This window comes from Protopterus annectens, chromosome 5.part0 (genome assembly GCF_019279795.1).
Source record: "Protopterus annectens isolate FY-2018-M chromosome 5.part0, PAN1.0, whole genome shotgun sequence".
In the NCBI taxonomy this organism is placed as follows: Eukaryota; Metazoa; Chordata; order Ceratodontiformes; family Protopteridae; genus Protopterus; species Protopterus annectens.
Window position 1 is genome coordinate 1,241,012,084 of NC_056735.1, and position 13,266 is coordinate 1,241,025,349.

Consider the following 13,266-nt stretch of genomic DNA (forward strand, 5'->3'; position numbering starts at 1 on the left):
GAACATATGAGAAAATATGGTAGTATAAGTACCAATATTATGTCAGTAGGAGATTTTAATGGTAATTTAAGGGTGAAAGGAAAGTGATGCTCATTGGATGGTAGAGTAATAAGAAAGGTGATGCATAATGGGCAGTTGAGTCTAGGGAAATAAGAATGTTTTACATATGTGTGAGGTCAGATAAAGACTGCGATAGAGTCTGTGTTATATTCTGATGCTTTGAAAGAAATGGAAAGGAGAAATTACTAGTGGGCTATACAGATCATATATTAATATGGGCCAGATTTGCAGAAGATGGTGAAGTTATTGGATATTGGAAATCGTAAAGAGGTTAACAGGAGAATGTAGTAAGTCGACTAGATTGTTTAATTCTGTGATGCAGTTATGATTAATGCACATTTCATTGAGACCATTGTAAAAGTCATGAAGTGAATAGTAGGTAGCATTTAAGAAAAAGAAAAAAATATAATCAGGATTACAGAAACGTATAATTGTGGGTTAGAAGATTTTGAACAGTTACTAGGGCAAACTGTTTAGGTTGTTTGGAAAAAGAGAGGTACATCTATCAACAGAACAGAGAGACACAGTAAAAATTATTTTACAAAGGTTCAGTAATTTATAAGTGGAAGAAAGCAGTCTCTTCCTTTGTAGACACATAAGTAAAAGTCAAAGATGGTAGGATTGCATTACTTAGAAATTTGGAAAAAGTATTACAGAAAACACAAGAAGGTATTCACAAGCTGGGTGTAGATTTTTTGAAAATATATATATTATGGAGCAACAGCATTGCAGAAGATTCCATATTTCAATTTCTTCTTAAAATCTATCCACCAGTCAATCTAAGAGAGGATCAGGTTAGGAAAAAGTATTATGTTGAACGAGATGGATGCTGTTTTAGAAGCTATTTGAGATGATAGTTCACCTGGGATATTGTATTAAATGTATTCTTTACAGAATAATAAATGTGAATTCATTTTTTAAATAAATTGTAACTGTCTTGATTATGTCTACATTAATATCCCAGTGTCCTTCATGCTGTCGTCCTGCCTAACATCTCCTCCACCTTCCTTCTCTTATTCTAAGTCTACCTTGCTCTTTTGATTTTATACTGATTCCATCCCTTGCTGCTTCTTGCTTTTTCTTCTGTTTGTTTCTACATAGGTACTTCCCTGTTTTTTCTTCACATTTGCATATGTTTAGCCTTACAGCAGAATGCTCATCAATGCTGCATATATTGTACTAGCTGCATTTCCTGCAGTTAGATACATTTAAACAGTGTTTTATGCAAAAAGTGTCTTATTAGACATCCTTGATTTTTTTTTACACTGTAAACTACCTTAGAGACATATCCAGCATTCCAAAGGCTTTTATTATCACTGTCTAGCACTACACCCAAATTCCATCTGGGAACTTTATGATCATTTCTCGTAAGCAGGGTGAAGTTTAAGTTCATAATATTTTCATCTTTGGTTCACCTCGCATCAATGATACATTGGGCCAGAAGTTGACTCCACTGTGTCCTAGCAGCTGCTGCTTCTTTAGCTTCCTCTCAAGTGATATTCAGGAAATGGAAGTCTGTTGTTACAACTCCTTTCCAGTTTTCTTGAGGTCTGCCTGGTCTTCTCTTGTATCCAGCAAGTTTCCAGTTGAGGGATTGTATAGGAATCCTGCTAGTATCCATGCAGTTAACATGACCAAACCAATGTTGTCTCCTTTCCATAATGATATTTTCAAGTTTCCCTTGTTGCGTTCTTTCTCTGACACTCTTATTTTTTACTTTGTCCTTCTACGATATTCCCAAAATGCATCTTAACCATTTATGATGAGCAGCCTCAAGTTTTCTCATGGCTGATGATGTGATTGGCCATAGCTCAGTGCCACATAACAGTGTAGCAGCACCGGTGCTTGGTGTTGCTTCACCTTTGTGGACAGTGCAATGTTTTTTGATCTCCAGATTTTGGATAGTCTAGTGAATGTGTGCTGCACTTGCTTTCCAAGTCTAACCAGAACTTCCTTCTCGCAGTAACCTGTATGAGAGATGAAACTGCCCAGGTCGCAGAAGTTCTCTGTTGTATCTAATATTGAGCCTCAGCTGTTATGTCTTTGTTGTTATATGCTTCTCTGACCAACACTTTACATTTGTCAGGATTAATTTTGAGGCCTACTTTCTACCCTGTTTCTCCACTGATGTGGTCATTGTCTACATTCGACTCCATGTTGTATCAATAAGAGCTATGTCACCAACAAAGTGCAAGTCACATAGCTTGTTGTCATTGAACCATTCCAGTCCCACTATAGTAAATCCTCATTAGCCTAGACAAAAAAAAACATTATTATTGTACCAGCAAAAGCAACACTTCCTTTACTGCCCATAATGTGATATTTTGTGTGCTTACAAAGGCAGTTTGTGTGATGTACATCAGGATGGAGCTGCAGTAACATCCTTGGGGAAAAAATAACACTTAAAAGTGTGATGTGCACCAATATATCTTATTAGAATTCACCAAAATGTTTTATTATAAAGTGCCTTTGTAAAACTGGCATATGGTATCTTATATACAGCTATTGAATCCACTGTTTCAGAGGGCTTTTGTTGTCACAATCTCACGCTATACTTGGTTTCCACTTGCGGATATTTAATCTGCATAGAAAAGGCTGAGTAAAATCTATGCCAAGACTATATGTGTACTAAATAATCATTACAGCAGAAATAAAACGTGGTACCTTAAAGTTTTTATGTCAAGACTATATGTGGGCTAAATTATCATTACAGTGAAATAAAACCTGGTACCTTACAGTTTCACAACAAAATCTTGAAGAGAGTCCGTGATATAGCCATTCTCAGATGGGCACCAAGAGCTTTGAGGCATATGCCTTTACTGACACAGTCTGATATTTTGCTTTCTACTAGTTTCTAATATTGTTGTTATACTAAACTTCCTCTTAGTATGAGGTTATTTAAAAGACCTCAAAGATGGATTAAAATGCTTTTCTACTGAGCTGTCATTACAAAGAAGTAAAAATTCAGTATATTTTCCAAATTGATTTCCATTTCAGCATACCATAGCTAACAAACCAAATGTTTAGTTGCCTGACATGTTAGTCAAATATAGTGCAGTGGTACACTGGAACTCCCTAATGGTAGTATAGGAGTCTAATGCATTTTAATAGTTAACTGATCATCTTGTTGGTCACTGTAAGTTTCCTAATTAAGTCTTAAATGGGAATGATATATGGCCATTTACAGATAAGCACCATATAAGTATGTATAAAAGTGTTCTCTGTGACAATCTGACATTTTGCATTATACCTGGTTTACATTGAGACTGCAGTTTTGAACTTTTGCTCAGTGTGTAGAGCACAGTAATGGCCTAGAGTAGTACTTTACTTCATTTTCGTGAGATCAGATGTAAAACCCTATATATTTCTGTAGACAAAACCCAACATCTTTGCTGTTTAACTCTATAGATTTGTAATAGAAAGGCTTTTGAGAAGAACTGATGATTGATGCCACTTTATATAAAAATGCTTTAACTCTAGCAACTAGTGGAACTTGAGTAGCCTAGTTAGTTTAAGGAAATATAGATATGAGTTAGTCAACAAGAATTTGTGATGCTGCAGTCAAGATGGAATGGCTAGACAAAACTGCTGAAACATATATAGCTACATTTGCCTGGGTCAGTGAGGAGCAGCCAACATCATGGCACTTTTGAATCCTTGTCTTTGAGAAAGATATAGAACATGCCTTTGGGTCAAGTTTACATTAGTGTATCCTTTCTCTTGCCATTGGGAGAATACTTAAGGTGAAGTGTCCCCAAAGTTTGCTGTTTCTGGTTAAGAAGTAGACAGCAAAAGGACTCCAAACTGGACAACTCTATCACTTTTGCCAACAATGGCCTTAGGGATTACTCATAGGGAATCACTGAATATATTTTCAGCCTGCCTGCTAATCCATTGAATTCCTTGAAACATTAACTGTAGATAAGAATCTATTACTGTGAAAGACCCACTACCAGATTTTCCTGGTCTCTCTGCTGAGGTGCCACACTACTGCAATATTACCAAAATAAATGTAAATGCAATCTTGGGGAATCTAGTATATTTTATTTATTTTTCCTTTGTTGACCATTTTAGATCCACTAGGCTAGTGGCCTCATTTTAGGGGAGACCCAAAATGGTGTTTATACTACTAGATGAAATTTGGCCAGAGAATCAAGGAGCTTCCCCTACCCTTTGGCATAGAGGATTGCATTTGAGTGTTGTGCATCTTACTTCCTGTTTCCATTCCAGGCACATAGGTAGCCTGGAGAAACAGGAGGAATGGTGAGTGATAGTCAAGTTGAAAAAGCAACTAAAAATGAAATACTGAGTAAGGAGATTGTAGAGCTGGTATCGCAAAATCAAGTAAATGAAGTGGAGGTGGAAGATTTATTTGTTCCGGAGGAAAAGGAGGTAATGGAGTGGAAGAAATGAACTGGAGAGTGCAGCAGTAGCAGGGATGGATTGGACTGTTTCAGATTAAATTGTTCAATAGTGAAATGAGAAACCAGCAGGAATATAGTATTACAACCCTTCAGTCTGGAGGGCTGCTGGATAGTTATTTAAGAGACCTCATTAATCAGAGTAAACCAGAAAGTGACGTAGCAGCTTCCTGGCATGACATAATGGAAAAATACATCAAGAAGAGGAAATCAAGAAAACAACAGCAAACAGATCATATGCACAAACAGTGAAGGAGGGAGAAAGAAGGGCCAAAGAGATGAAGGAAGCAAAGAAAAAGTTTACTGTACAAATTAGCACTAAAAAAGAAAAAGGACTTGACAGGTATGAAGTGTAGGACTTGCTGATTGCACCTTTGGGTGTTCTAGCTAAAGAGGTAAGAGCCTTCATTCTTATTAATAAGGAAATATTTTGTGATATACTATTTGAGAGTGGTCAGACTATGGAAAATTTTCTGGAAAGATATGAACAAAAAAAGAATGAAAATCCGATTATGTGGTGCAGTCTTTCCATAGAGAAACAAAAAAGAGACTCGTGATTCAGTTTACAACTGAAATTGAGGCAAAAGACTTAGAAAAACAATTATTGAATTTCTGTGAAGATGTTATGGACACAACAAAAATTTATGATGAAAAAGGTTTATGGACTGTGGGATGGGAATATGGGGTTATATTAAGAATGAAAAATGACAATGTGCTATACATTCTTAGTGTTATTAATGTGAATGGTAATAGAAGTTTTGTGAAATATACAGAGCTTAAACTTATTTCTGTGGAAAAGATAATCATTTAGTTAGTGAATGTGACAAACAAAAATGTTTCATATCTGGTAAAACAGGACATGAAGCAAAAAACTTGCTTTGAAATGTAAGACATGTGGTAACATTGGACATGCACAGTTAGAATGTGAAGAATATGTAAAAAAGTATAGAAAAAGAAGATATACAAAAAGCAGATCATGCAAAAAAAAAATAAGGGCAGAATGAAATGGAAATAAATACAAAAGAAGGGGAGAAAGAAAGGAAAGAAGTGTCAATGGACACAAGTGAAGAAAAATATGTGAACTGGAAGGTAGTGAGAGGAAAGAAAACTTCTATAGGGAAAGAGTGAAAGAAATAAAAAGAATACATAAAAGTATAATCACAAAAGAAAGCAAAAAAAGGTAAAGGATGAGAAACATATCATATTAACTCCTGTTAAAAGATGAAGACAGTGTCTTTAAATGTTAATAGAATGAAAAATGTTAAGAGAAGAATAGGAATCTTAGAATGGTGTGTCGTAATAAATGCTCATATTATTATTTAGAGGATAATGGATTATCAATAAAGAAAGAAAGGGTACACACAGAAAAGTTATGGGATGAACCTATGATGTGAACTTGTTCAAGAATATGTATACTATGTCAAAAAGTATAAAAATATTCAATGTTACTATAGCTGAATTAGGGTGAATTACAGTATTAGATGGAAGATGGATGACAGATGTGTGCAGAATTATTGCTATATAATAATTTGTCACAAAGAAAGAAAGAGAGATATGTTTAAAAAGATCCTTAACTATGTTTGTGATGATATGTATATAATACTAGTAGAAGTCTTTAACTGTAATTTAAGAACAAGTAAGAAAAATAGTAGTGATATCAAAATAGTAAATGAAATAATGAAACATGGCAGATTTTATATATATATATATATATATATATATATATATATATATATATATATATATGTAATGTGTGTGTGTCTATATATATATATATATATATATATATATATATATATATATATATATACATACATACATATGTGGGGCAATATGTATATTGGACTTGTAGAAGAAGGGAGATTAAAACTGAAATCAATTATTTTTTAGTATCAGACAGTTTAAAAATCTTACAGAAAATGATAAAAAAGACAGGATTTTCAGACCATATAGTGATATGGATAAAAGTACATGAGAAAGAACAATATATAAAAATAGTATGAATAAAAATTATAAGTTTGAATGAAAAAGAGTTAAAACAAAATGGAAGGAAAGAAATAACTAAGTTATGGAAAGACAACATAAACATGAAAATGTTCTATGAAAGTTTGACAAGTTGGTGGATATGTCTGAAGGAAAAATATAAAAATGTTTTAGAAGGTATGGAGAATAAGTGAAACAAAAAGAAAAAGTAAAATATAAAACATTAAGTCAAGATGATTTTCAAGAATTGATATACAAAGAAAGACCTTTTTTATGAAAAAGAAAAATAAATATATGAAATTAATTAAGTAAGGATTAAGAATTTACTATATAAGCAAAAATATTGTTTACAAGGAAGAATAGACGTAGTGCATTATTTAAACAAGTTAGTGAAAAAAACATAAAAAAGTAATGTGAGTTAAAGGTTAAAGATGGAATTATTAAAGAATACATAAGACAATCATTTATTAAAAAAGAAACAAAACAAAAATAAAAGTATGAAGTTAAGAGATTAGTTAAAGAAGATAATAAAAGTTTGGAACAAAAAATAAGCCTGAAAGAGCTAAATGAAGTATTAAAGGACATTAACTTGAAAAAAGCGACAGGATTGGAAGGTATTGAGTACTATATATATATATATATATATATATATATATATATATATATATATATATATATATATATATATATATATATATATATATATATATATATATATATATATATATATATAGGTTCATAGGTTCATACTAGGCTATCTGCTATCTGCCCTAGGGCATTTATAAGCCTAGCCAGAATGTGTTTGGCTTTCACCACCCATTTTAAATTTATTTTGCTATGCCCTTTTTCGAGGTTAGTATACTGTGCCTCTGTCTAACAGTGACACAGAAGTGATACCCAGGGTAAACCTACGATCTCCCATCCACTCATCAAGATTCCTCTTGAAGAGAGTCAATGAGGGACTCTGCCTAACCTGGACTGGGATTTTATTCCAGAGTGAAGGGAGCCTCTGGGTTATGAATCTGTCCCTCCAGCATTTATTTATTTCAGTGCTGAGGTTCAAGTCTCTTCAGTGCGTAGCTCGATGGGATTTGGATTTTCTGAGGTGCAGCATGTCCATTAATTCCAGGTTGGACATGGCTTTATACGTCAGGCACAGATCGCCTCTGAACAGGCGGTATGCCACTGAGTAGAGCTGGAGTTTCTTTAACCGGGCAGCATGTGGCATCTGTTTGAGCCCTTTGATCCTCTTGGTGAGGTACTTTTGGGGTCTTTCCAGTTGCTGCAGATGTCTGGTAAGGTACATCCCAAAAGGGGCATTGTACTCAATTATGGGCCTGATGAGGCATGAGTAAAGAGGCACGATGACCTCCCCTGATCTAGATGTGAATCCCTTCATGATTAGGTGGGCTATATAGAATGTTTTGCTAACCACTTTGGCCATGTGGTTGTCAAGAGATTGCTATCAACTTGGGTCCCCAGGTCCCTAATTACTTCTTCTGTACATAATGGATTACCACCTATGTGGCAATTTGTGGGCACTTTGTTTTTGCCAAAGGGGATGACTATACACTTTTTGGCATTTAGCTTGAGGCCATGGCTCTGGCACAAGTTGTCTGTTTCTATGAGGCCCTTTTGGAGGATGCTTGTGTTGGCTGGAGAGTTGATTATGGCACCCAGTTTGCAGTCATCTGCGAACTTGGTCAGCCATAGTCCTTCCATGTTGGCCTGTACCTCCGAGAAATATATACCGAACAAGAGAGGTCCCAGGACTGAGCCTTGTGGGACACCACTTGTAACTGGTTTGGAATCTGACATGGCTCCAGCAATTCTAACTATGTGGGTTCTGTCCTTGAGCCAGTTTGCAATCCATCTAGTGACATAGGGGTTTATATTTAAGCTGGTGAGCTTATCTATAATGCCCGAGTGGGGTATTGTATCGAACGCTTTTGCGAGGTCCAGGTAGGCTGTGTGGACCACCTTCCCCTTGTCAATGGCCTTGGTGACTGTTTCAAAGAAATCAACCAGGTTTAAGAGGCAGGATATGCCCTTAACAAAGCCAAACTGGGTAGTATCCAGTGTCTGTAGGTCCCCAATATCTTTATTTATGCGGTCCATGATGATCCTTTCCATAGCTTTGCAGACCAAGCTAGTCAGGCTTATGGGGCGATAGTTTCCAGGATCCGTTGAGGCACCACCTTTATGGAGAGGGACCACTGTTGCTGTACGCCACTCTTTGGGCACATATCCTGTAGTAAGGCTGAGATTGAACAGTAGTTTTATGTTTGAGTTTAGCTCTTCTTGGAGTTCATGTAGGACGCAGCCCAGGACACCGTCTGGTCCCATTGATGCTGTGTTTTTTGCTTTGTAGAGGGCGGCTCTTACCTGAGCATCTGAGATGTCAGGAGGGAAGCGCTCTGCTGGGATAGATATTTGCCCTTTTGGTGGGGAGGGGGGGAGTTTGCGCTGAACCTGTCAGCTAGGATGTTGGCAATGTCTGTGGGTTCAGTGTATTTTTTGTCATTTTGGACTAATTCTGAGCATATCTGGGAATTACCACCCAGGTTCCTAACATAACTAAAGAAAGCCTTGTGATTATCCTTAGTGTCCTGTGCAATTTTTCTCTCAAAGCTGGCCTTAGACAATTTATGAGTGCCCGTAGTTTTTTGCTAATACTGATCAGTGACGCCTTCCCTTTTTGGGATTTTGCTCTATCATTTAGTAGCTTCCTCCTTCTATTGTATAGTTTTTTTATGGCTGGGGTCCACCAGACAGGACATTTGCCTTTGGAGGATTGGGTCTTGGTTTTATTTGGGATCGCATGGTCCATGCATTCCTGAAGGTGTTCATAGAATGCGTTTATAAAGGATTCTGCGGTCTGGGCCGTATTTTCCACAGGCCTGGGGACTTTGAAGGATTCCACCTTGGTTTTGAGGAGTGTGAAATTTGCTTTAGAGAAGTTTTTTACTGTGGTTTTCTGGGCAGGGGGTGGGGTCGGGATGTGAATATCCAGTGAGATTGGTTTATGGTCTGATCTTACCAGTGAGGGATACACTTCTGGTCTGGAGCATAGAGTCCCCATGTTGGTGATGATCAGGTTCAGTATGTTTTCCCTCTTGTAGGAGTGGTAACAAGTTGTTCCATAGCATTTGAGTTTATAAATTCTAGGAACCTTTGGGCTAGGGTGTTGGAGCTAGAGTAATGCTCCCAGTCTATGTTTGGGTAGTTGAAGTCGCCCAATATAATTGTGTTTGGAGAGACCTTCATATTTTCCAGTGTTCTCAGAAAGGCCGAGTGGGGTTCCTGGGTTTGGGAGGGTGGTCTGTAGCAGGCTATAAACTGTAAGGCAGTTTTACCAACTGTTAGTTGCACATGGATAGTCTCTGATGCTTCGTGCTTTGCCACCAACCTGGAAGTGTGGGTATCTTTGATGAATATCGATACTCCCCCTCCTTTTCTGGTTTGGTCCAAGTTTTGGGGCCGAAAAGCATGATATGAGGTATAACCTGGTAGTGCTGGAGTGCTCTCGGGAGCCCTGAACCAGGTTTCTGTTACTGCGCAGATATCGATGTTCTCCATGCGAAGGAGAGTTTCGAGTGCGTGCATCTTGAGGTTTAGACTTCTGGCATTGAGTAGCATTACTCTTAGTTTCTTATCCCTTCTGATACCTATGGAGGTGGGTTTGTCTTTTGAGCCTTGCCTAAAAAAGGCACTATGGGGGTAGCAAGAGCCTTTGCCAATATCCAAAAGCCCAGGGGTGACAGGTGCAAGCCGTCCCTAGGAAAGCATCGTGGCTTGTCGAGCATATTATCCCAAGCTGACAGGCATTGGATCCCCTTTGACTGACACCAGTACTTAAGCCAATTGTTGAAATTGATCATCTTGTCTTCATATTGTGGCATAATTCCTGGTGAGGGTAAGATGCTACTCAAGGTCAGGGTCATACCGGCCTGGGCTACATGCTCAGAGAGCTTTTTTATGTCTCTTTTCATGTAGTCCAAGGAGGTACGTCTCAGGTCATTCACACCAGCATTGACAATGACTGAGTCATATTTGTACTTGCCTTGGAGTGACCTGAGTGCTTGTGTTATGTGGCGGATCCTAGCGCCCGACAGGCTGCTCACTGTGACCTTCTCCTTGTTCAGTCTGGTGAGTGGGACGTCAGTGTGCCTGATGATAGAGTCACCTATTACAAGTGTATCAGGTGTGTTGTTTAGTCTTAAGGGCTGTGACTGTTCGGCCCACTGGCTTTGTGAGATATGTGTTGCACGTGTTTTGTTTTGGGGTAGCGGTTGCTTGGGTGTCTGCTTTGGAGGTCTCTGCTGCTTAGGCAGATCTTTATTTAGAGCCTCCAAGTATGTTTTTGTGAGATTATGTGTTTGGTTTGCTGTCGTGGTAGGTCTATGTGAGACTGGAATTGTAGTGAGTGTGGTTTCCTTCTCCTCCTGACTGGTTATGCCAGTACTGAGTTGAGAGAGCTTAGCCTCCAGTTTGGCTATATGGTTGCATCTCTCACATGTGTTGAAATTTGTTGGGAGGAGGAGAGGGTTGTCTTTGTACATGAGGCAGTTATAACATTGCCTCAAGATTCCCAGATTCACCAGCTGGACAGGAGAGGAGATTGACAACTGACCTTTGGACATCCTAGAATAATATTGGGAATTCCTTAATAATTGAAAACAAGGGCCAGTGGGGAGTGAGGGTGTAGTGCTTTTAATTTTTAATGCTGATTTGCTTTAGCGAGCAAGTGCCAGGTAACTTAAATGCAAAAACGACAAACAGTAACTTTCTTTCAAGTGAAACAAGGAAATAAGTACAGTAAGCAGTGCAGATATCACTAGTGATCCACAGAAGCGCTGAGAAGCCACGTATTAGGTGGAATTAGCGTTCCAGGGAAATAACAAGCAAACAAACAACAAGCATATAAACAAAGCTAGATTCAGCAGGCCTGGATCTAGTCTATGCTACAGCAAACAAGGTGTACCATTTTCAGTAAGATACAGTTCAAATATGCAGGCACTATAAACCTTTAGCCAGAAATTCTCAGCTCAGAAGGGCAGAGTCCAGCCTCTTCTCCCACAAGAGTGCAGACCATGAACCTTCTTAATGTAAAATAACTGCCTGAAGCCTAAGTGCTTAAACCAGAACTAATACACTTTAAGAATAACAGACACTGGACTCTCAATCAGCAGTTCCCAACTTAGAAGGATGAAAGCTACCTGTCCTGCCACCACAGTGCATGCCACAAACCTTCCTAATGTAAAACAACTGGTCTGAAGCCCAAGTGCTTAATCCAAAAGACTTAGAATGATAGCTACACTTTAATCAAGTTACTACCAAGCAGTAATAAATACAATTGAATACTTTAGAGAATGCCTGGATTAGTCCTCAAGCTACACAATCAAAGCTAGATCCAGCAGGCCCAAATCCAGTCTATGCCACAGCAAACAAGGCCCACCAACTTCAGTAAGAAGCAGTTCAGATATGCATGCACTATAAGCCTTTAACCAGAAATTCCCAGCTCAGAAGGGCAGAGTCCAGCGTCTCCTCCCACAAGAGTGTAGACCATGAACCCTCTTAATGTAAAATAACTGGACTGAAAGCCCAAGTGCTTAAACCAGAATTAATACACTTTTAGAATAACAGACACTGAGCCCTTAATCAGCAGTTCCCAACCTAGAAGGATGTAAGCTACTTGTTCTGCCACTATAGTGCAGACCACAAACCCTCTCAGTGCAAAACTACTGGTCCGAAGCCCAAGTGTTTAAACCAAAAGGCTTAGAATGAGTTACACCAAGCAGTAATAAATACAATTGAGTACTTTTAAGATGATGCAAAAGTAAAATAAAGTAGGTAGAAACACAAGTACAGTAAAAGCAGATGAAATTTTTTTTTTTCTGAACAAGTGCTGAGATCAAAGAAACAGATTTGAGTGCTGAAACTAGAAAACTGACTAGTTATAAGAAAAAAAAACTAAGCTATAAGGCTTCCCTCCAACACAGAAGGGCTTGGGGGGGTCAGAAGCCTACAAATAGTCTATACCACTTAACAGGAAAGGCAGGAAACAAGCTTAATTTTTTTTCTGTTTCCCAGATGCTCTCTTTGTGCACAGTAGGAGTGCCTGAAATCAGAATATGATCTCACTGCACTCAGTTGAGTGAGCAAATGAGATGGGCCCAAAAGGAGTATCCAAACACAAATTTACAAGAGGGGTGGGCAGTTTCAAGGCCACTAAGATTAACACCAAAACAAAAACAGGGAGGGTGGGTGGGACTAACTGAAGAGCAGAGTCAAAACTTCCAGTTCAGTTAATATTCCTGCAACACACAGTTAAAATCAATTTAAATACTGTATTTGTTTGAAAAAAGTGCAGATAAAGGTACTTAAATTCTCTTATATGTCCAGTTGAATACAGCAAGTTCTTAGCCGGCCAAAGCTGAGGTTTTTAAGCAGAAAATATTTCACACTGTACCACTTAAATAGGCAAGGACAGGAAATCAAAGAATGTGGCTACCCCCACACCTGTAATTACCAGCAAATAACAAAATGCAGCAAACACTGACTAACTTCCAGTTCAGTTAATATTCCTGCAACACACAGTTAAAATCAATTTAAATACTGTATTTTTTTGAAAAAAAAAGTGCAGATGAAGGTACTTAAATTCTCTTATACGTCCAGTTGAATACAGTAAGTTCTTAGCCGGCCAAAGCTAAGGATTTAAGCAGAAAATATTTCACATACTGTACTACTTAAATAGGCAAGGACAGGAAATCAAAGAATGTGGCTACCCCCACACCTGTAA

At 37.9% G+C, this 13,266-nt stretch overlaps 1 protein-coding gene across 1 annotated transcript in view; it reads left to right on the forward strand.

The window, feature by feature from the left end:
* Positions 1 to 4,320: 4,320 nt before the first annotated feature.
* Positions 4,321 to 13,266, forward strand: part of LOC122802347 (probable ATP-dependent RNA helicase DDX60) — a 196,304-nt gene continuing 187,358 nt past the window's right edge. The window contains exon 1 of the mRNA XM_044071984.1: positions 4,321 to 4,452. Coding sequence (XP_043927919.1) covers positions 4,321 to 4,452 — 132 coding nt within the window. The remainder of the gene's footprint in view (positions 4,453 to 13,266) is intronic.